At 41.5% G+C, this 23,602-nt stretch overlaps 1 protein-coding gene across 1 annotated transcript in view; it reads left to right on the top strand.

Annotated features, from left to right (window-relative positions):
* Window positions 1-1,335: 1,335 nt before the first annotated feature.
* Window positions 1,336-23,602, top strand: part of pcsk5a (proprotein convertase subtilisin/kexin type 5a) — a 31,699-nt gene continuing 9,432 nt past the window's right edge. The window contains exons 1-29 of the mRNA XM_029280701.2: window positions 1,336-1,437; window positions 2,886-3,059; window positions 3,207-3,350; window positions 4,284-4,360; window positions 4,586-4,674; window positions 4,788-4,960; window positions 5,126-5,332; window positions 8,601-8,701; window positions 8,810-8,913; window positions 9,267-9,387; window positions 9,654-9,842; window positions 11,114-11,250; window positions 11,390-11,512; window positions 11,715-11,817; window positions 12,093-12,283; window positions 13,561-13,645; window positions 14,021-14,124; window positions 14,242-14,380; window positions 14,585-14,700; window positions 15,008-15,110; window positions 15,784-15,920; window positions 17,682-17,882; window positions 18,045-18,113; window positions 18,260-18,302; window positions 18,477-18,619; window positions 19,980-20,180; window positions 21,513-21,593; window positions 21,729-21,927; window positions 22,670-22,884. Coding sequence (XP_029136534.2) covers window positions 1,393-1,437; window positions 2,886-3,059; window positions 3,207-3,350; window positions 4,284-4,360; window positions 4,586-4,674; window positions 4,788-4,960; window positions 5,126-5,332; window positions 8,601-8,701; window positions 8,810-8,913; window positions 9,267-9,387; window positions 9,654-9,842; window positions 11,114-11,250; window positions 11,390-11,512; window positions 11,715-11,817; window positions 12,093-12,283; window positions 13,561-13,645; window positions 14,021-14,124; window positions 14,242-14,380; window positions 14,585-14,700; window positions 15,008-15,110; window positions 15,784-15,920; window positions 17,682-17,882; window positions 18,045-18,113; window positions 18,260-18,302; window positions 18,477-18,619; window positions 19,980-20,180; window positions 21,513-21,593; window positions 21,729-21,927; window positions 22,670-22,884 — 3,814 coding nt within the window. The 5' untranslated portion in view covers window positions 1,336-1,392. The remainder of the gene's footprint in view (window positions 1,438-2,885; window positions 3,060-3,206; window positions 3,351-4,283; window positions 4,361-4,585; window positions 4,675-4,787; window positions 4,961-5,125; window positions 5,333-8,600; window positions 8,702-8,809; window positions 8,914-9,266; window positions 9,388-9,653; window positions 9,843-11,113; window positions 11,251-11,389; window positions 11,513-11,714; window positions 11,818-12,092; window positions 12,284-13,560; window positions 13,646-14,020; window positions 14,125-14,241; window positions 14,381-14,584; window positions 14,701-15,007; window positions 15,111-15,783; window positions 15,921-17,681; window positions 17,883-18,044; window positions 18,114-18,259; window positions 18,303-18,476; window positions 18,620-19,979; window positions 20,181-21,512; window positions 21,594-21,728; window positions 21,928-22,669; window positions 22,885-23,602) is intronic.

Consider the following 23,602-nt stretch of genomic DNA (forward strand, 5'->3'; position numbering starts at 1 on the left):
GTATGACAAAAAGTCCAGACAAAATCTAGTAACTATTGTACAAGTAGGCCTCAAATCGTTATAAAACCACTCCAATGCATCGGATGTAGATGACATCAGACTCATTAAACAGTACTATTGTAAAAATCCGTCTGGGTAAGTAACAAACATGTATTTGATGCCAGATTAAGTGCAAATATACGTCATTATTTTGTTGTAATGTTTTTCTGTTCGCAGTTTTATGTTAGTTTTTAAGAAGACCCCAATCATAGATAGCAGCCATGAAGCTGTTACTGCTGTAGATGTATCAGCCTTCAAAATGAAAAAAAAAAAAAATGTAATAAACTTTGCTTTTAGAGGTAGGACTAAAATGCCACTCTGCTGCTGCAAAATGAGGTAGCCAGCAGACAGAGTGAATTTTTTTTTTTTTTTTTTTACTGTTGTGGAGACCGAGAGAAGTTTTTATATTAAAAGAATCAGCAGCTGCTCATCTACATTACAATCCTGTCTGAATGGTCGTGGGTGTGAGAAGGAGACAAAGCTGCCAAAAAATCTAATTTGCTTCTCTCAGCTTTTACCTCCATTTCATTATTCTAACCCAGACCATATAATTTTAATTATTCGAACAGTAAAAACGTCCATGAACCAAGATCCAGCACTTAATTGCGATTTTAATAAGGGCTGCAAATAATTCTCCAGTAATCATGTACAAGATGGAAATAAAAAACATGAAATCAATCAGACCAGACATGTCAATACACCCACAGAATGACCGGATAAAAGCAAAGATCGATAAGTAATAAAGCAAATGAATAAAACAGGGCAAGTTATGAAGCCCAGGACAATAAAATGCAACAGTGCTCCCTTAGGAAGGGTGCTGTAATGAAAGTTGCATGTCTCGTGTCCATGTTTCTCTATGGGTGTTATGAACATGAAAAATAGCCTTTTAAACTTGAAAAATATTGATAAGGTCAAAAGAAAATTTCACTAACAGGCCATCAGGATTAAATTAGAATCATAATTTAAAGTTGTCCATCACAGAAAATGGCCCACTTGTGATTTGTTTTATCAAACATAAATCACCCAGACGTCCTCCCCTTATACACACTAAAGAAACCGTTTACGTCATGGCATTATGGGCTGAGACACGCACACACATGAGCAGCAGTGTGGAGTCTCGTGGCTCAGGTTGCCATGGCCTGCAAAACTATCACAGGTGTAAGGTAGCCGCCTTAATGAAAGACACCAAAGCCAGTTTAAAAATTCAACAGCTGTTTATTACAGAGACTGAGTGGGATGAGCAACACTCCCGACAACAAATTAATTTAGAGGTTTTGATGTCTGTTTCACCAGATCGGAGACCTGAGGAGTTATTACAGATTTCGCCACCGTGAGACAGCAACGCGGTCTGCCATGTCCAACAGTGAGGTGACTCTTAGCATCGCCAAGGAGACCAAGGTATAGTAATGTGATATGAGGAGAAGTGGAAGACTGTGCTGGATTATTCATCAGCATCATGTCACCTCCCTACCCCCAGATACAAACACAGCTCATTGACATTCATGTACATACACTGGCCCCTTATACAGACCCGTCTCCTTACAGTATGGCCTCACACAGGCCGGGTGCAAAGAAGTCAGAACAAAACGCCCAGTATCACTTCTCATAACATTGAAGGAAAAATTTGGCTTATTTCCATTTTTTTTTTTTTAAGTTTTTTTCTAAGACCTTCAATCAATCATTATTTGTATAGCGCCAATACAAAACAAATGCTATCTCAAGGCACTTTACAAAAAGCAGGTAAAAGACCTTACTCATTGTTTTGTTACAAAAGAAAAATGGGATAGGGGGAGATGGGATAAGATGCAGGAAGGATTTCTCCTTTGTATTCCCCACGTTCCTGTTGTCCACACTTCCTTGCCGCTGATGTGGAGGTTGGAGCAGGCCGCGCATGAACGAGGACGGTGGTGGTTGAAGGGGACGATCACCTCGCTGTAGGTTGGGGAGCTCCGTCTACTCGAGAGCCTGGCTTCTGCTGCCGGGACAAGGTCTCTTAGGGCTTCTAAAACACTGACGCCAATGGAAAACAGAACAGAAAAATTAGTCGTATGATTCATGGTAGAAGCAATTTGCCACATGAAAATGACCCAAACTGCTTGTTGTTTTGGTAATTTTAGCCATTACATTTCACAGACTGACTTTCTGGTTTAACACGATCAAACGGACTGTAGTCACATAATCAAATGACCTTTTGCTACGCCCCACCCTGACCAATATATTTGACTGCAGAATCATGCATCTTTTGATTTTTAACAATACAAATTGAGTCTGAGACTTCCTTTATTAATGAATTCATGGAGCAAATGTTGCTAATACAACTGCTAATTGGTTAAGTTTCCATTTAGTTTCTCTTATTTAACGATTGGCTACAAATACATTTTTACAGTAGATCAGCCATATTCATCATTGTTAAATAGATACGTGCTGTGCTAGATTGTGAAGCCGGTCACACTATTGCGACTACAGTAATCAAATTTTAAGGAGATCATTCTAATGTTTTACAAATGTTGAGAGTGAAGTAAAAGACAGCAGATTCCCCATCTTAACTGACGATTTAACATGCTGGTGGCACTTAATGAAATGTGACTCTGACAACTAGTGTTTAAAATGGGTAGTGCAGTCCAAATTCAAACACTGGAGACTACTCCTTAGAGTTGAGTTGTTGTCTTGAGGATTCATCCTCTGGGGCCATGAATGTCTGTGCCAAATTTCATGACAATACATCCATAAAAAAGGAAATCCGGACTAAAGTGTTAGACTAAGCATGAGATTGTAAGTTCTTTACCTAAACCTTAATGTTTTACGAGTTTATATCTGTACAAGTACTCTGAATGTCTCCTTTTAAGGTGGAATGGCTCCAACAGCAGATGGTCCTGAGAAGAGTAAAAAGGAACCCAATGGTCGGTCACATCTATTCCAGTGACATGAAGACCCAACGCCCTCCTGGTGATCATCTTGGATCCAGTCGCACACAGACACAGCACTACAATGACTCAGTGTGGAACAGTCCGTGGTATATTGTAAGCTGATTTTTTTCCCCTTACTAAGCTACATTTTGAAAACAGACACACAAACCCAGATATACAGAGCCTAAAATAGACCCTGAATTATTCTTATTCTTAATATTCCTTAGGGCTAAATTTGTTGTCCCACAATTTGCTCCACAGCACTGCAGTGATGAATCCAAAGGCTGCCAGTCTGGTATGAACATCGCAAAGGCCTGGAGGAGGGGGTACACTGGGAAGGGTGTGGTGGTGTCTGTCCTAGATGATGGCATTGAGAGAGAGCATCCGGATCTGAAGCCAAATTATGTAAGTGCCCTGGGATGGGATGCTGTTCTTTTGAAGGGGACATTAATCATAAGCAATTTGGCAGAGCTCTTAGAGTAAGAGCGCAGTGCTGAGATAGATATTGCAGGCAGAGCTTTTGGGCCAAAAGGTTCTGAAAGGCCGGCCAAGAGTATTGGAATGGACATTAAACGTCTGATTCACTTAACTGTCTTGTGGACTGGTGAATAATGCTCTTTGTGATTTGTCTGATGAAACAGAGACAGATAGCGGCTGGTGTCTTATTCATCATACTCACACAGCGGCCATTTTCCTCTGACATCACACTGAGGGTGGGAAGCTCAAATGCCAATATTGTTGAAATACTGTGTTAGGGTTAGGATGAAAGTTGAACCAAATTTAAACGTTGTTCTAATTGAATTTTTTCTTTACTTATTAACAGTTGAAAGCGCAACAGCCGGACAAAAGCTATTGTTAGAATTTAGCCATAAATTCTAATCTAATATAACTGTTAGCTAGGAAACGGCTGCTTACAACACCTTTTGATAGTGTTGTACCATGATAGAAAATAAATTAATGTATTGCTAAAATAAGTGTAACTATATAGCTTCTGCTGGTGCTATCCAATTAGCCAAGCTAATATTAAGGTTAGCGCTAAGTGGGGAATGCTTTTTGATGGTGTTGTACAATACGATAGCAAATATTCCTGCCTAATAGTATGTTAGCAAGGAAGTGGTCAATTGCTAAAATATTATCGTCATTTGTGTTGTCTTTACAAAGTTCAGTCTGTTTATACCATTCCAGTTGTATAACAAACCTCAAACGCTAAGCTAATGTGAGCACTCAGCGTCGTGTTAGCAAACAGTAATATAAGCTAGGAGGTGAGCATGATGTAAGAGGAAAATGGCCGCCTGTATGGTGAATCATGTGGTACTTTTTCATATCAATCTGTTTCAGGATCCTTTTGCCAGCTATGATGTGAACGGACAGGATCAGGATCCTTCTCCCGATTATTCCAATAATGCTCCCAACTAGTGAGTACTTCGTTTATCTCCATGGCACCTGTTTTTTCCCCTTTCCCTAACTTTAATTAATGCATACTTTCCTTTCTTCCAGCAATTATATGCATATATGGATATGCAGATTTTCCGGTCTGAATTCTGTTTTTCACTGGTTTGATGTAACGGAAATAGCCTGTCTTCTCCTCATGAATATGTATCTAACCTCGCGTTCTGATGTTCTCCTCTTTTCTCTGAAAGCCATGGGACTCAGTGTGCAGGGACGGTTGCGGCAGCTGCAAATAACTCTCGGTGCACGGTTGGAGTGTCTTTCCACGCACGCATAGGCGGTGAGTCCTTGAGACGGCAAGAAACGAGAGGGAAAGACTTCTGGAGGACAAAATCTCTGTGATTTGGATTCAAACTTTATTGTTTTTAACTCTTCTTCCCCCCTAAACTGTAGGCATCCGCATGCTGGATGGAGATGTGACAGACATTGTGGAGGCCCAATCCCTGAGCTTCAGACCACAGTACATTGATATTTACTTAGCTAGCTGGGGGCCACAAGATGATGGGGCCACTTTTGAAGGACCTGGGCCTCTGACTCTTCTTGCTCTACAGAATGGCCTACAAAATGTGAGAGAAATAGTTTGTGTGTGAAAGAATAAGACACATGGGCTGCTGCTTATCTCTGTCTTACCTGCAGCTGTTTATTTATTTCAAAGGCTTGTATTTCTCTCCTTATCGATGATTACCATAAATAAATTAATCAACTCTGTCTGCTTTCTCAATTCATCTTAGGGCCGGCAGGGGAGGGGCTCTGTCTTTGTCTGGGCCTCAGGAAACGGAGGAAGAAAAGGTGACCACTGTTCCTGTGACGGCTACAGCAGCAGCATCTACACCATCTCTATCAGCAGCAGCACTCCCAATGGAAGACGGCCAGATTACCTGGAGCGGTGCTCCTCCATACTGGCAGCAGCTTACAGTGGAGCGGAGACAAGGGATATGGTGAGTAGAGACTGTGAGACACATAAGAGATATTCTGTTCCATTGTTCAATACCAGAAATAAAACAAAGGCGGTTATTTCCTTAGGGGAGTCTGTACAGTATGGGTGTTGGAAAATAAACAGTTACAAGCATGATTTAATTCTTAAATTCTTTTGATGTCATCAGTTCAGAAAGAGTAGGTTTACCAAGATTGAACCGAAAAAGCATTTTATCCTTTGGTGCTCAAAATTCAGAGTAGAGGGGAACAGTGAGATTAACTTAAAGAGACTTACACAAGAGTGAGTGAACTTTTTATTTCTGTAAGGGTCCGCTTGAAAATGACACAATATTTTTTTCTGCTGTGGAATGGAACGACCTGGGGCATCTTTAACGTGTATCAGTCTGTTGAATGTGAGCTTTGGTTAGGGGAGGAGACGGGACATGGATTTTGTGGTTCCACTAGCGAGATCCGTTTAGCGCATGTCCTGGCCCCAAAAGATGTCATCATCTAAATATATCAACACCTGTTGCAGGGCTCTTTGGCTTCATTTTTAGGGAGGAGCTGAAGGACGTCCATATAACTTATAGTCAATGATATGCCCAAGCATATTCTACAAGAGGAAGAGGCGGGACATGGATTATAAGGCAATGTAAAAGCTGTTAAAAATGTAAAATCTGTTAGTAAAGCTCCGTTTGCTTTTGCTGCAGAGCTAAACAGATTATAAAATAAAAGAGTTAGGTTGCATGTTTGGATATTAAATTTGTTGCCTTCAAGTCTCAAAACACATAAGCCTGCCTCTGAGGTGCTTGGTGGCTGGTGCGGCATTTCTGATATATTTGCAAAAATGTTTATTCTCTCTTTTTGATAATAAAATTATTTTAACTGCAAATCTGCAAATCACATCGTTTTTTTATGATGACAAATGCAACTTTGGTTATACTCCAGGGAATGCTTATAACATATTTCCTGCTGAAAGCCAAAAAACACACATTTGGAAAAATGAAGGGGATGCTAGGGGGCTGGAGTGGGGGGCAAGCAAGCAAAAACTTCTGGAGTTGAGCTTGATGGCCTGAGACATCTGTCAATCAAACAAATATGCCTCAGACACACTCCCTTTGAACTTGGTAGAATTTTAAAGTCAGAAGACATAGTCAAAGATGAAGTTGGCAAGATAGAGCTGTATAAATATGGACGTAGTAATTGTGATATCACCCATTGATTTCTTAACTGTGTATTTGAACCTTGAGTTCGGCAATAGATTGCCACCATATTGGTTTTCTGGAGCCAAATGTCACCCTTTTTTGGGGAGGGGGTGCTGCCGGACTGGGGCAAGCAGTTCGCAAATGCTATATTATAAAAAAAAAAAATTTTAAGACTTATTTTCTGTTTTTTTTGCCTTTATTTGATAGGACAGTGGATAGAGTAGGAAATAAGGGAGAGAGAGAGTGGGGACTCACATACAGGAAAGGAGCCACAGGTTGGATTTGAACCCGGGCTGCCCGGGCGTACATGGGGTGCGACCTTGCTGCGAGGCCATCTGCGCCTCTGCAAACGCTAAGTTACCTAAGTTTAACAGCTTTGGTCTGTGGCTAATTCTTCAGCTTGTAAATAAACTAGTTTTCCACAGAGTGAGATTCCATTTGTGGTCAACTTTATTCATCAGACTAAAGAAGCTGAGAGAGCCTGTGAGGCGTAGAGGGCAACACACTTCCTTGTTGGATCTCCAGTGAGCGACATGTACCACCAAAACCTCTTCTTATCACTACTGTCCACCATAATATCTCTTGGGGAAACATCAACAATCCTGACTCCTATGCCGTGACCAACAGTGAATGAGCTAAAAAGCCCAATATGGCTTAGTACGAACATAGTTTCACTGCTAGCTAGTGCAGAATATAATTTAAACACTAAAATTACAATTTTAATCACAACAAATGATTAAAACCCAGATTTCTTTGCTGGCACGTTAGTTGCTATAAAGCACAAGTAGAGCCAGATAATTTTAGCCAGCCTCTAGTGGATATTTGAGAAACTACAGTTTTTAGCACTTCTGCATTGGCCTCATTTTGTTCAACATGTTAGGTTGCCGCTTGGTTAGAAGCTATATGACAGGGTTTTAGGGCCTGTTTTCTGATGTTTTATTTTTGTCCCTGAACGGACAAAGCACTTTTTTTTAATCTTATAATGATTCATTGTACTAAAGCTATTGCAAGAGCTAGGGTTACTGATTCCCTAATTATACTGTAGAAACCTTTGTAAACACCCTGAAAGCCAAAGACTCAGGAGGCCTACTGTAGCATGCCAGCTTAGACAATATGGCCAAATCATAAGCTTCTCAAAGTCACCAGAGATATCCTCCTATGGAAGACCTAATCACACACTTCTACTTTGTTTTCCGGCTGTTTGATTGGCAGTAGTTGTTGTTGTTTTTCTTGGCAACATACCAGGGAAGGAACACAGTGATTATCCAGAACATAATTACATCCGTTGAAGGTGCAAAGCTTTTTTTGAAAACAGTTTGAGTTAAAAGTAACACCTGCATGTTGATATTTACCTCGACAAACAGTTTCGTCAGTTGAAATGCAATCTCTGTTTAAATTAATTCTGTGGTTTGGAGTCACAGGGCAGAATATGGCAGAAATGGTGGTGCTCTCCCTTCATGTGATTTGCTGGAGTCACGGGTGAGCAGAGTGGGCGGCTCATTAGAGGAAACACAGGGAAGTCTGAGAGCTGCTCCTCTGGCCTCAGGCTTACTGAGGGGTTTTCTGCTGGTCTTTTCTTTTTTTCCGCAATCTCTTTGTTAACACAGCTGACAAAATGCCAACAACACAATCATGCGTAGCCGGCAAAAACGCTCCTGTTTCTTACAGTTCAAAATCTTTTAGCTTGATTTATGATTTTCTAATTACTATAATTATCAATCTCAGTTGGTGATCTCCCTTCAGCTCAACTTGTAACAAATGTTTAATTTGCTTTTTAATTATTTTCGGGGGGAACTTTTGAAAGGGATTGAGTGTTTTTCCATTGAAATCGTGTATTATAAATAAAAAAATCAGCAGTTCCTTAGTGTACACACAATATATGGTGGAATAGACGGGAGGCTAAAGTCGAACTTGCTCACTGCTAACTAAATAAGAGAGGACGGCTGATATTTTGTATTTGTGGAACATTTGTTGAGATTCTAGTTATGGATTAAATAACCCGACAGTATTGATACATACAAAATTCAGCATCTCCATTGATCTTACACAACGACTACTCATTAATACACATCTGGGGTCTTGCCAGGTAACGTTGGGCCCACATCAAAGCTGCAGCCGGGCTAAACCAGCGACCTCTCTCTCCTCCTCCGTGGCTGCAGGAGTCATCGCTCTCACTTTGGAGGCCAAGTAAGCGTTTCTCCCACGCACTGAATCCATACATGCAGGCGCACCCATTAACGGATACGACCTGGAGATGAGAGTGTGATGTTTTTTATCTGTTTGACCTTTACGCAGCCCCTCGCTAACCTGGAGGGATGTGCAGCACATTATTGTCAGGACATCAAAAGCTCATCATCTTGCCGCTCCTGACTGGCACGTTAATGGAGCCGGATATAAAGGTATTCCCGTTGGACTCCTGCCAATTGTCAGTTCCTGCCAGCTTTTTTTTTATTTCAGCACCGGCTAATAGTTTGGGGAGAAAATGAATAATTACATGATGTCTTTTGATACAACTCCAAAAAGTTATGATAAAGAAGATGAGTTTAGCTTGATAAGCACATTTTGGTAAATGTTCTCTCAGCTCTTTTTAGGGAAACTATCAAACAGCGAGCACACAAACTAATGAGACACTGGGAGCAGAACAGTAATAAACGCCTACAAAGTCCCAGGAGTGTGCAATGTCTTTTATAAGCTACACAGCCTTTTATGCCCCGGCAAATGTGCTGTGTACGTGTGTGTTTGTGTGTGTCAGTGAGCCACCTCTATGGCTTTGGCCTGCTGGATGCCGAGAGCATGGTGAAGGAGGCCGAGCGTTGGAAACAAGTTCCCTCGCAGCACGAGTGTGTGGAGGAGGCTCCCGCCCAGCCGCGCAGGTATCACACCACCCGCACTGCCGGAGATCTGCACTTTGAGTCGGGGCTTCCCTTGATTCCTCCTCCTTTCATCACACTTTATCTATTTCTGTCTCGCTCCTTACACAGATTTCTCTCATGCTGATTCTCGCACAGTTTAATAGGCGGCATTTTCTCTGCTGCTCCTTTCCTTGTTACTCTCTCTGCTTTTTCTGCCTCCATCTTTGATCTCTGCTGCTCACTTCCATCTCTTTATTCTCTCTCTCTCTCTCTCTCTCTCATATCAGAACAATTCATCCCGGCTCGTCGCTGCTGTCTGTGTGTGAGACTACGGGCTGCTCTGGCCAGCTCCAGCATCATGTGATTTATGTGGAGCATGTTGTCGTCCGTGTTACCATCACTCACAGGCGTCGTGGTGACCTTTCCATTACGCTCACCTCACCTTCTGGCACCGTGTCACAGCTGCTAGCTAACAGGTAACTAAAGAGACGTGTCAAATCACAGACAGAATGTGTGGAAACTAAAATCCCCATTGAGGGTTCACAACATTTTCTGCATACAGAAATCACTTTTATTCAGAGCACAGCATTTTGTCCAACAGAGTTACATTTTTCTGTTTGGCTCTTTGTGTCGTTCGGGGAAAAGGTGCATTTTGGCAAACTGTGCTATAAAAATCACAGGGAATAAGGGAAGTGCTATCTGGGCAAGTTTTTTTTTTGCCAGAAAAATGACTTTCTGCTACACTCAGTGTAACTTTCAGCTAACTCTGCAATGATAAAATACAGCACATGTTAGCTTCGAGAGAAACTCAAAATTCTGATGACGCTGCGATTTATTGCACATCAGTAGAAAAGTAACTGCACACATTTTCTTAGTATTCAAATTATAGTTGCTTTTCAATATTTATTTTAAATAAAGTGAAAGACTGCCATCATGGGGACAAACCTTCTCATTTAATGTATTGTCTTTAATTAAACTTAGTTAATTGCTGCATTTTGGTGTCTTTCAGCTTATTGTTTTGGTACATTTTTTTCTTATTGTTTACTCTAGCTACTTTAATATTTTAGTTTTCAGCCACAGCAAGAAGCTACTTTATAGGAGAAGAGCTAATCTTAAACAGATTTGCGCTTCCTGCTCAGCATCTAACAGCAGACAGAAACAGTTAGCTTGTAGCTGGTCAACGCAGCTGAGCAAGCAGCAGCTTACGATGCAGATGTTTCCGCAGATAAGAGCTTCTGAACAGCAAAATAAAGTAGAAATCTGAGCGAAAACTGGAACTGACATTCATGTTATAGACCGACAGGTTTCTTAAAATGAATTACTATCTAGCTGTTTATCTTTTGTATGGGTAAACTAGACGTTGTTTGCTCTAATGATCATTGTATCACCTTTCTGAAATGCTAATATATCAATGTTGTGTTTACGTCTTGATATGCTGCCTCCAAATGGACAAGAGTGGACTTACAATAATGACTGCTCATGATACTGGAAGAACTTGACTATGGAACTCAAGTACAAATAAGTAGATTGTACTGATAATAGAGCTCCACCTTTACACAAGGAAAACTTTGAAGGCAGAACTTGTAGAGGAGTATTTTTCCAACTTTGAGCTGTAAATGTTGCTTAAAAAAGGCATCTCAATACTTCCTCCACCTCTGTTTAACCCTTGAGAAAACATTCAGTTTTATTACAGTTAGCTTTAGTATTAGTCACAGCAGAATCACAGTGTGGTTATGTTTCCGTTTAGACCTCTTGATGACTCCATTGAGGGATTTCAGAACTGGGCGTTCATGACGAGTCACTGCTGGGGGGAGCAGGCGGCAGGGGAGTGGACTCTGAAAATCCAGGATACTCCCTCTCAGAAGAGACAAAGCACTGAACTGGGTCTGCCCTTCTTCTTTGTGACAGTTACTTTTATGAAACACACATTTAAGTTCATCTATGACAGCACGAGGATACAGTGCAGGCCTCCAGGGACAGTCCTGTTATCCTGATCTCTTTCTGGTTCTCTGGTGTTTCACAGGGACGTTAAAGGAGTGGTCGCTGGTGATTTATGGCACCGCAGAGCATCCGTATCCCATGCATCGTGAGCGAGCCAGATCGGCTGAGATGCCGACGGATAGTGACCTCACCGAGGAGTACAGCGGTGAGTCATGAGCTCAGCTGGTATTAAGCTGCCCCTTCTTCAATCTCAGACCTCTCACGCTGCAGCTAAATGCACTCTAATGCAGATTTACAGCAGATGTCAGTTCAGGAGGAGTCTTTTGGTGTACATATGGAGCGATATCATCAATCTGAACAAAAGCTCTGTGATGGTGCAGTGACCATGTGAGTGTTTGCCCTTCCAGGACCCTGCGACCCAGAATGCAGTGACGACGGCTGTGAGGGGCCGAGCCCGCAGCAGTGTGTCACGTGTTTACACTTTTTTCTAAAGTTCAAGAACAACACAAGGTTAGCATGTTTACAGAGAGTACAGCTAGAGCATCCAGAATTAAGTGTACAGTGTGTTTAAATGGTTTCTTCAGAACATATGGCATGTATTTATATATATATATATTAGAAGGTTAAAATCAACTGTTCTAAAGCTCATGTTTTGATAAAATGTGCAATAGGACAAACAAAGAATAGGTCCAAGTGAACCCAGAATGTCACGTCCTCTACTCCCCCTCATTTAGAGAGTAACACCTCTTGTCCTCTGTGTGCTGTGGTCCGTGTCTGTGTAATAGGATGTGCGTGTCTGAGTGTCCCAGGGGATTCTGGGGCGACCGGCGGCGTTGTAAGAGGTGCTTCTCCTCCTGTGAGAGCTGCACTGGGAGTCGCAGTGATCAGTGCACGTCCTGTCAGGCCGGTCACCACCTGACAGAGGGGACCAACACCTGCACGGCCATCTGTGGGGACAACTACTACCTGGACCACGGTTAGTTTTTCAGGGCTTAACCAACGAGCTGGGCAGTGTGGCAGAGAAAGTTGTCACGATAACGTTATTCATTTTGATTATTAGCAATATGTGGCATGATATTTCACTTCTCCTCAAACTGGCAAGCCTGAAACTGAAGGGAGCCTAAAGAAACCAGGGGGTGCATTGGTTTTAAAATAACATGCGCTTAACATATTTTTAAGGCTCTTTCCTTTTTAAATGTAGAGTGATTCAAACCTTTTAAACCCCTGAACAAATAACTATTTAAAGTGTCTTTAGTGTCCCTCCACTGCTGCGATGTAAGCTAAGCATGTTTCTGTGATTTTAGCTTTAGCTTTAGAATCCAGTTTTACATATTTTACATTTATAAATGCCCTAATGGAAGTCAGTTGTCTAAATAACAAACTGTCCAATTCATTTAAACCAGAAAATAAAGCAGGTTTCGCTCTAAATCAGTGTCCTTACAACCAAGTACACTCAGGACCTCTGGTTAGCTGCTACCAGCAGCATGTTTACTTGTTTTTCTAACTATTTCCACATTTTTACGTCACCTTTTGACCCTCAGTTTTATCTTTAACACAAGAAACAAACATTCTTTACAGCTTTAAAAAGGTTTGCTTTTTGAAGTGAGTGTGTAATCTGCTGTATACTTTAGGTACAGGTAAAATAACAGCATACAAATCAATGAGGTGACGCCTCCTGCAGCAAGTACAGGCAGTCAACATGAGCTTCACTGATATCACATTTGACATGCCTCATTCTCATATGAGCTCTGACCTGCACCAGTACTGCACTCTTACTCAGTCACCACCACCAGCATCCACCTGTGGGCTCCCACTTGGTGTTTGAGATATATTCCCATCACTCCTCAAATCTCTGCATTTAAATAAGAACTGTTCTGCTGCAATAAATATATTAAACTATACAGAGGTGTCTTACTGAACTGTTGCTGTGGTTATTTCTGCAGCGTGACTGGCTGTTTGATGTTTCCGTATCACTTTGAAAAATAAAGGAGGTTATCAGTGTCATCATGAGTTTCATGGCAACAGCCTCAAATCTCTCTTTATGGATTGTTTTTTTGTCACATTCTTTGCATGTTTACCTTACAAAGCCGGCGACTGAACCTTTAGGTATTCATGGCTCACTGTTTGAAAACAGCTGCACATGAGTCTGCTAATGAATAGTCAGTTGATGTAACTGCAGTTGAGGGCTGTGTGAGTAAGATTGATTAATCGCTCTGATGTGTATTCAGTGTTTATTGTTTGATTTCCCCACAGATGCAAATATGTGCAGAAAGTGCAGCGAAAACTGCTTGAAGTGCACCTCGTACAGCATCTGCACAGAATGCAAACCAGACACAAGGTGAAACAAACTCTCAGATGATGCTTGAATTAACTGCTCGGTAAACACTGCTCCTATTCTCGCTCTGACTACTGATTCTTTGAGCTTCTATCCTCCACAGCAATATTAGCACTAGATGTTTAACTCAAAGAAAGTGTGTTTAACTTCCCTTTCTGACGGCAGTTTAAATAGAAACATTTACCATATTGTTGAGTTAGAAGTTTCCGGAGTTCACTGACTCAGTTCAACAAGTACTTGTGGTGGTGTGTTGTGGGTTGGAAACTTGCGTTTGCAGTGACTCATAATGACGGTGTCATGTGATTGCGGCTGTGTGTGTGTGTGTGTTTGTGTGTGTCTGTGTCATGGTGCCACATGCTCTCTCCGCCCTCTCTCCAGTCTGCAGGGGAATCGGTGCCAGCTGAGCTGCGCAGTCGGATTTTACAACGACAGACAGGAAGGCACATGCAAACCTTGTCACAAGGCCTGTGCTACCTGTGCAGGTGAGAACAAATTCAAAAGCCTTGAAATTCATGAAAACTTCAAGTGTCAGTTGAAAAACATGACATGAAGCAGGACTTTTTATGTCTTTTGTTCTCATAAAACCATACTCCTTTCAGGCGCTGGTGTAAAAGCGTGCGACCGTTGTGCAGAGGGCTACCTGATGGAGGAGTGGAGGTGTGTGTCCTCCTGCAGCGCTGGTTTCTTTGCCACCGAGCAGAACCCAGCGATAGCTGATGGGCACAGGACATGTAGGAGGTGAGCTCACTGGTGTGTGTTCAGGTGTGGGTGGTTTGTTTATCTGCTGATAGCAGGACTCATTCTGCTGTTTGCCTTCTGTACGTGTGTGTGTTTGTGCTCCTCTTCATGCTTGTGTTTGTAGTAGTTTTCCCTGTGTGTATGTGTTATTTGTGGTCAGCATGCATGAGTGTGTGCACTCAGTCTGCGTGCCCTCCTCCTCAGGTGTGACGCCAGCTGTCTCACCTGTGAGGGGCCGAGCCGGGGGAACTGCAGCAGCTGTTCCAGCGGTCACAGCCTGCAGGAGGGAGTGTGTGTTGTTAACACTGAGTGCACAGACGGTCAGTCAACCATCCTCTTCCTCCATTACATGTTGGCTCACTTCTGCCAAATAAATAGAATTCATTTTTAACACATGTAGTTCTTTCTCCTTTGATCCTTTGACTTACAAAATACAATTATTTTGCTGAACCGAGCTGATGCGTAACATCTGCTGGTGTCTAATGAAAGCATAAGGGCTGTTTTATGTGTATATTTGGAAATTGATGTGTGTTATCTACATTCTGAGTCATCGTTAAACCCACCTCTACGCCTTAGACGGTTATTTATTTCTCAGTCAGCATCGTGTTCTTGCTGCGTGTCTATCAGGAGAGTACCAAGACGCTGACGGGGAGTGCCATGCGTGTGATGCAACGTGTCTAAAGTGCACAGGGCCACGGAGGGAAGACTGCATCAGCTGTGCTGCTTCACGGTGAGATGGTGTTGACCTTTTAGATACAAGGTCCGAGGGGGGAAATAAATACATCAAAGTCTAAAAAAACATCTCCGAGTTTAAAAAAAAACTTGCATGTGGTTTAAAGTTAGGTAGGATGTGGAAGTGTTGGATGTAAATGAAAGTGAACTCTGTGTGTCCTTAAAGCCGGGGTATTCTTTGCTTTTAACATGTTGAAGGTCTCAAATTAATTAACATATACAGTAAGTTCAGGGTGAAGTGTTCAGCGAGGAAGCCGGGTCGGATTCAAGCCCAGGCCGCTCCGTATACAGGCTCGACCTAACCGCTAGAGCACCTGGCCAATCCCCCCCCCCATTCTGATATATACAAATATATACCTGCATGCATACATACCTTCTCTCTCTCTCTCTCTCTCTCTCTCTCTCTCTGTATATAGATGTATATGCATCTAAATAGAATTCCCATATGGCCTGCCAGCTTAACCAGCCAGCCACAGCCCTCTCCCTCCTCCTCCTCCTCCTCCCTGTGTCAACATGCTCAGCGTCATCTGTTTAACTCTGCCATATGTTCCACGCTGGGACGTAAACGAGTTCGGCTCATTAGCATAGAAATAATTCATATCTGTTGATTTTGTGGAGCTGCAGCTGAAAAAAAAAAAAAGGGTTGTTTGTGATGTTGTTGTCGGCTGCAGGGCTTTAGATGAAGGCCGCTGCCTGCTGGAATGTGAAAAGGGCAAATACTTGTCAGGTGGCCAATGTCACCTGTGTGACCACACCTGTGCCACCTGTGTGGAGGCGGGGCCAGCCAACTGTACCAGCTGTGACACCGGTGAGGACTTAACAATCTGTCTGTCTGTCTGTCTGTCTGTCTGTCTGTCTGTCTGTCTGTCTGGCTGTCTGGCTGTCTGGCTGTCTGAATGACGTGTTCATCTTTTGCTACTTTAGGAAACAAGATAAAGCAACCTTCTTCACACTTCACAGGATTTAATATTTCCAACACCAGCTACCCCTAGTGGTGGTTCAAATGAGCAGTTTTTCATTTTAACAGGTGCAACCAACACTAAGGGCCCGATTCATTAAGAGTGGATTGCAGCCGCTTATAGCTCCAATTAGCTCCCACTATCTACGCTGTCTCAAGGGCCAAGTCACAAAGCATATAGCACTTATGGTATTCAGGTGCAAACACAAAGGTAGAGTTTGCTGTTGTTTAGCGTTTGAAATTGGGGAAAAGCCGCCTGCACCTCTGCACAAAGATGAGCTCTCACACTGACGGAGCTGCTTTGTCCACATAAGGATGGTGAGCCAGGAGGGGAGGGGAAACTTTTGATGCCAGACCTCAGAATCGTAAAATAAGTTTCACCGTGATAAACAAAGCTTCCTTTCTAAACAGAGCATGTGAAGGCAACTCAGGAAAAAAACAACTTTCATCCTTGTGGCGAGCTGCTGACAGGCGGAGACTGATTTAACTTCTCTTCATTTCAATAACAGTAATGTCAAAGTGATACTTTCAGACTTTAAGTCATGCAGACGCAGAATGTTTGTGTGTGACATCTTTTATGAATACTGCAGCGCAGTTGCCACCTGGTCTCAGCAAACCTTTTTTTTTGCTCCACTCTACTCTAACTCTGTGTGGCTTTTAGCCGACATAATGGCTCATTTTTAATGACGCCATTTAGGGAAAAACTTTCTCCTTTCTGTATGACTAAGCAACAAAAAAGTGTTTACATCAAAAACACCATCGCAATTCGTGCGTTTAACCCCCCCTGTCTGTGTTTTCAAAGTTAGACGGTGTCTTTTTGAATTTGTATGCACAGGTTTAACGGTCGCAAAAGCCAATGAATCAGGCCCTGAGTAAAAATCTACAGAAACTTCAGAAACTTTATTGAAGGTTCTTTAACCACATGAAAACACAACACAAACATATGACTGACTATGAAGTGGATATGATGAACTGGTTAACAAACAGATGTCTGTACTAATGTCGACCTATACATGTGTTGTCAGTATTGTTTCTTTTTCTATTCTTTTTCTATTTTTTTTAAAAGTCTCATCCTACTTTTTTTTAACACTCAAATTAACCCCTCATCTAGCATCTTACTTGTGGATAATGTAAAACAAAGGTTGTTTGTTATCTGATACACCTACCCTTTGGCTGAAGATTCAGGCATTCAAAATAACAAAATATAAATACTGGAAATTGTAGCTAGCTGATGATGTAGTTTGTTTTTGTAGGTCATAGAAAGGTGCCAATATTATCTACTATGCTGAGTGAAGGTCAGAGAAATGCAGAGTGTAATCTTTTCCCTTTACAAACGATCAGTTGATGCAATTTAACTCAAACAGAATATTTGAAAAATGAAACTAATTTAAAAAAGAAGATTTTCCAAATTGTTTAGTATTTTTCTAGCAAACTGAAAAGCTTCATATTGTGTGCTTTACCTTGTGCCCTTTAGACCTAGAACATAAAACCCAGATTAAACAGGCCAGGAAAAACTACGACATCCAACGCTAGGGAGCTGTTAAAGCAAAGGTTCAGCTGAAGTTCAATGTCACACTTCCTCACACCGTGATTCGCTGCTCTTTCCTCCAGATAAGTTTAGATTGGAGCGTTACCTGTATAAAGGCCTTTGTGTAGACGCCTGTCCGGAGGCCTTCTACCACACGCAGGAGAAGAGCTGTGAGCCGTGCTCAGACCACTGTCGCCTCTGCACGAGCCCAGACCGCTGCCTCAAGTGTAACTCCTCCTTCTACGTCTCTGATGGAGTGTGCGCCAAGCTGGAGTGTGGAGAAGGTAAACAAGGTCACAGCGTTATTTATGAGCTTTTATTCTTCTAATTTCTGATAAGAAAGGATGACCCTGAAGAGCATTCTTACAACTGTCCACTGCTCTCTCTCACCTTGTTTTTCATCTTCTTTTCTTTGTCTCTTTTCTTTTTTTCTTTTTTTTTTAAAGGGGAGGTGGAGGATCCAGATTATGACGACTGCATGGCCTGTGAGGAGGGCTGCAAGAAGTGTGTCCTGTGTAAGTCAAAGCTGGGTAGCCAACATGAAAGCTTCTCACAGAAGCCAGAGCCATCCACCCAGTGTGTTTCCAACCAGTTCCAACAGTTGTTCCTGGTAGTCCCTGTGTAAAAAGGGAGAGCTGAGCTTTTTGTCTGCTTCCAACAGATAACCCCAGGCATTGCTTGTCCTGCACTGAGGGCTTTTACAAGTAAGGCTGTGTGCAGCGCTGTCGCCATGTGTGATCACACCTTGTTTCCTTTCAGTTCAGTGCTATGCCAGAAAGAAAAAGGGCCCTTTTTTTTTTGCTGTGAGAGTGGATTTATGTGCATGAGAGGGAAAAAAAAAAAAAAGGGTAGGTATAGACTGCAGCCTTTGTTATCAGCTTTCAGGATGGCTGCTACAGAAACTGCCCGGCCAAGACGTACAGCGTGGAAGAGGAGATGATCTGTGTTCCATGTGACGAGAACTGTGTGAGCTGTGATGAACACGAGTGCTACTGGTGTGAGACCGACCTTTTCTTATCAGGTAAAACTGCCCCACCTGGTCAAGGCAAGAAGTTAGGGAGAGTTTGCACAGTGCTGGAATAAGTTTTCAAATACTGTTTTTGAGTTAAAGGATTAATACTGCTGTTTAAAACTACTCCATTCCCAATGTGTAGTCATTTATTGAAAATGTCATAATATACACGTAAGGTAAACTGCACTGAAGGTGAGAAAAAAGTATGACAGTTTATTGTTGTAGTTGTTTAGGTGGAGCTAATAATAACTGCATATATGCATTTGGATGGTGAAATGTAAAACATGCATCATGTATTTAAAATGTTTTATTATGAAAGTCTTGAGTCAAAATAAATCTACAGCTTCCAGTGAAATTTGTTTGATTTAAGTAGAAATGATCCCTCCAAAACGTAGCGTAATAAGTGTGTAGTATCAAAATATGGCTCGAAAAACTTGGCATGACTGCAGAGTAATCATCAACATTGATCCAAAAGTATAAAAGGCTCACTGCATACTGTGTTAATATCGAAACTATATTTTATTAGAACTGATGTTTATTGTGTGACTTGCATTTCAATGCTTCAGCAGATGAAGCTCATTTTGATTTCTGTGCATACTCGTTCATGTGATGTCAGTAAAAGTATAACACAATCCAACCGTACACATTGTGTTACAAATATTAGCCTTCCAGAGTGATCAGTGACAAAATGTGCTTCCCAAAAGAGTCCCCACCAAGTTAGTTCCATTTTTTGATGATTTATAAATGTGTCTTATAAAGCTATGAAAACCAGATTATAAGGCAGAGCAGCTCTTTTTAAATGCAGGTGTAACTATAAGTGCCTCAGTTACTGTAGCCAAACAAAAGTGTGAGGTTGTTGAAGTTAAATCATGATGATGTTTTTAGGGGCATGTGGATGTCTGGGCTCCATGGGCAGTCAAATAATCTTGACTACAGCTGTCAGAGAAGTAGAAAAAAAAAGTACAAGATTTCTCTATGAAATGTAGTTGAGTTGATCAGAATTGAAAGAGCAGAAAAAGGGTGATCTTAACATGTTTTTCAGTGTTGCCTGGTGCCTACATGTGACCCACAATGCAACTTGACTGCAGACACATGGGTCAGAGTGTTTGCTTTACTAGCAGACGGTGGTGTAGCCTCAAGCTGTTGGCCTCAAATAGACATAAAGTGCAGTCTTCTTCAATTATTTTCTTCATACAGCTTATTCTGATGTCAGAAACAGTATTATCTAACCGTTTCACATATTCTGTTATAATTTAATGTGTCGAGTCACTGGAGTTCCCCTCTAAATAAAGAAAAAGGTATTGCTAAGTGGTTTCCATAAAACATAGATTATCATTAGATAACGAGGAAACCTTCTGTTTCTTCCCAGAGGGGAGGTGTGTTTCAGTGTGTCCTGATGGTTTCTACGGCGACGAAGACACCAATGACTGTGAGGAGTGTCACTCAGACTGTGTGACATGCAGCAGCCCGGAGGACGGCGACTGTCTGTCTTGTGAGGAGGGGAAGACTCTGGAAAACAGAGAGTGTGTGTCCGAACGCGAGGTCTGTCCCAGTAAGACCTTTCGGAGCGGTGAGGCTAATTCTTAAATATTCCACTAATCCATCTGTCGGCCCATAATGAATCAGGGATTTGGGCACTTTCACAGGGGTGGAAAAGAAATCTTGCAGGGTAATTGGTCTGTGTGCCACTGTCCCTGAACCCTGTACCAACTTAAGTACTCAAAACAGACAGAACTACTGAACGTCAGCCAGATACAGACTTTGAAATAATTGATTGTATATGCTGAACATTTAGTTCCCCCTAAGAATTAGTTGGACAGACCTTGAGACAACATATGGTAATTAGAGTGAGGCAAGACATCTTAATTATAGGAACTAAAATAAGCCAGAGAAAAGTACAAAGGTTAACACAAAGGTTGGAAATGAAGATACAGAAGTTATTCTTAAACTTTGAATAAAAGAAACTAGAAAAACCTTAGATTTAAGCCTCTGTGCAATTTGCTGTTCAGTTAGATTGTAAAGGGTTGGCTCAAGTACTAATCTTAGGTGTTCTCTTATTTTCAAATGCTGTTCTGGAAGAAGTTTAAAGAGAAAATACCCTTTCTTGTTGAGATGAGTATTTTCATGACATTTGCCTGTTCTAGCAAACAGCTAATTAGCTTAGCTTAGCAAGAACATGTTTCAGTTGGGAGCAGCCATCCTACCAGCAACTCTTATGTATAGTTATAAGCTAATTTTATTTTTTACAAATAAAATTTTATTTTTTACAAATAAAATTTCACAAATTTGGTGGTTTTCTCGGTAGACGTGGGAAAATGTCTTAACCTAGAGGTTTTCTCCACTTTCTAGAGTTTATCTGTAGCTTAGCTTGTTGTCTGCTTGCTGTAGCTGTCTGACACTTAGGCTTCTGACATTTTTCGGCAACACTTATTTTGCTTTTCTACTGAGAGTCAGAGGATAGATTTAAATCATGTCTGCATGCTAAATATGAAGCTACGTCCAAGAGGCGATTAGCTTAGTCTAGCAAAAAGAGGAGGGAAACAGCTAGCATGACTCAAATATCTGCACTCAAACTAATTATTTTCACATCACAAATAACAACTTGTCATTTTAAAATATATGTAAGCGATAAATTATTTGTAAAGCATGTTTTTCATTTTTCAAACCACTTATATTCATTAGACTATTAGAGATAGCGAAAAAATAGTCAACCTTTTATTCCTACCTTTTATACTATAATAGTAAGGTGTACTTGTATCCGACATGGAATATTGTCATCTGTCAGCCAGTATGTTGATTCCTACTAAGTCCTGGATTAGGGCAAGGCACTTTTCAATTGTTTTTCTGCTATAAGAAGCATGTCTCCCTTATTATTTTCACTGTGGTGTTTAACCTCCATAAGATGGAGAGTGTGAGGACTGTCACCCAACCTGTGAGTCCTGCTCTGGACAGGAGAAGAACCAGTGTACAAGATGTTCAAAAGGTATTAAGATCGCAGAAAGATTAAGATGTTTGTCTGCTGTTAGACCTGCAACATCAGTTTCAAATGTTCTAGGTTACGCTCAAGCATATCCAGCCCTTTTGCGGTGTTAATGTTTACTCTTTCTTACTCCTCCAGGGCAGTTTCTGACCACACAGCAAACATGTGTGTCAAAGTGCCCAGGGGGGTTCTTTGCCAGGCGGCTGAGCGGTGTGTGTGAGGCATGCCCTGAAGGCTGTGTGCTGTGTGTGGACTCTCAACACTGCAGCCGCTGTCAGAGCACACGGAAAGCTCAGCTATTTCTGCAGGATGGACAGTGTGTCCAGCAGTGTGTCAGGTCAGAGGTCAATCCTGACGCTTTGGTTTGTTTTTTATCTTATTTTTAAATCTGAGAATTTTTTTACGGTGAGAATTTAACCCTGCTGGCATAAAATGTTAAAATCACATCTTTTGATCATCCAGTCAGGTGATTTGGTATGAACTCTGGCTATCCCGAAATAAATAGATTTGAGATGTATCTGCTGGCCGTCATTTTAAGTGTCCTACCTGATGTTTATGTGGCATTAAATTGTGGCATCCCTTGAGATTGACAAAATATCCTTGAAGCTCCAATCCTTGAAGCTCCATTAGCCCCGAGATGACCATTGTAACGTTTTTGGCCATGAGTGCATTATTATTTTTTTTTTTTTCACTATCAACTATCAAGCAGCTTTTTTGTAACAATACTTAAGTACGACATGATTGTCTGGATAAATTGTCGGCTGTCCTCTGTAGACCGAAGCAGAGAGTAGAGCAAAATGCCAGGCCGCTTGTTTACCCCCGCAGCACTTCCCAAAACCGTGAGAGCATATGTGATTTTATCACAAAGTAAAAAAATAAACATCTAGTCAAACTAAATATAAATTATAATGAAAATTGTTTTTTGTTAAGAGTCTAATTACATCACAAGTCGTGTAAAATAGATGACATTTTCAATTAAGGCAATTAGACTAGACCTTAAGGCAAGAGGGCAAGGATTAAGTACGCATGCATATTAACTGCAGTGCGCTGTCTTGTGTCTGTGCGTGTGTGTCCCTCAGGGGTTACCCTGCGGGTCAAGTTTGTCATAGCTGTGCGGCAGGCTGTGCGTCCTGTGAGAAGAACGCCACCCACTGCCTCGGCTGTGAAGAACCCCTCCTCCTCCACAAGCACCAGTGTGTGGATGAGTGTCCTCCAGCGCACACCATCCGGGACGGGGAGTGTCATCACTGCCCCTCCGCCTGTGAGGAGTGCAACCCGCTCGGACAGTGCACAGGTACAGCAGACAGTATGATAACATTACCGACGTTAAGCTACTGATTATTGACACATACAACCACCAGCTGATACCTGGATTAGTGCTGACATGGGAGAGAGAGTGAGAGTAGGAGGCTCAAAGCCCTGTTTGAAAGAAATGAAGCCATACACACTGAAATATCAACATTCGTTGAAATTAGATTTTCATCTTATTTCAAGAGACATACAATTACATTTTGATCAGCAGGCTTTTTTTTTTTTGTGTTTCATATCTTAAATAAGATGTTTTTTTCTGAAAGTGTAATTAAATATTTTTTACTTGAATAACAGCAAATTCACTTGCTAAAATTTTGGTTATTGTTGTGTATCATAAACATTATTTGTTGAATTGTCATGAAATTCCTTTATTGACAAACTGCCCATGAACACATTTTAGTCGATTTTGACTTGCCCAGACTTGCCGAGTTCCAAATATCTGCAAAGTAACATACTGCACATACGTGTGTTTAATTTGTAATACTGTAAGTTTGCATGCTTTGGACTCATTGAGGTCTTTTTTTCCCCAACATGAAAAAGATGATGATGTCAGAAATGTTCCAACTCCTGTGCACAAGAGAGTGCACTTATGTGAAAACACATCAGTTGTCTCAGCTGTCTCAGTTCTGTTCCATGTATGTCCTGTCAGGAGGAGAACTTCTCGTTTACACGTCCTTGAAGTGGTTCCTGTAGTTCCACTG

This window comes from Labrus bergylta, chromosome 17 (assembly GCF_963930695.1).
Source record: "Labrus bergylta chromosome 17, fLabBer1.1, whole genome shotgun sequence".
NCBI lineage: Eukaryota > Metazoa > Chordata > Actinopteri > Labriformes > Labridae > Labrus > Labrus bergylta.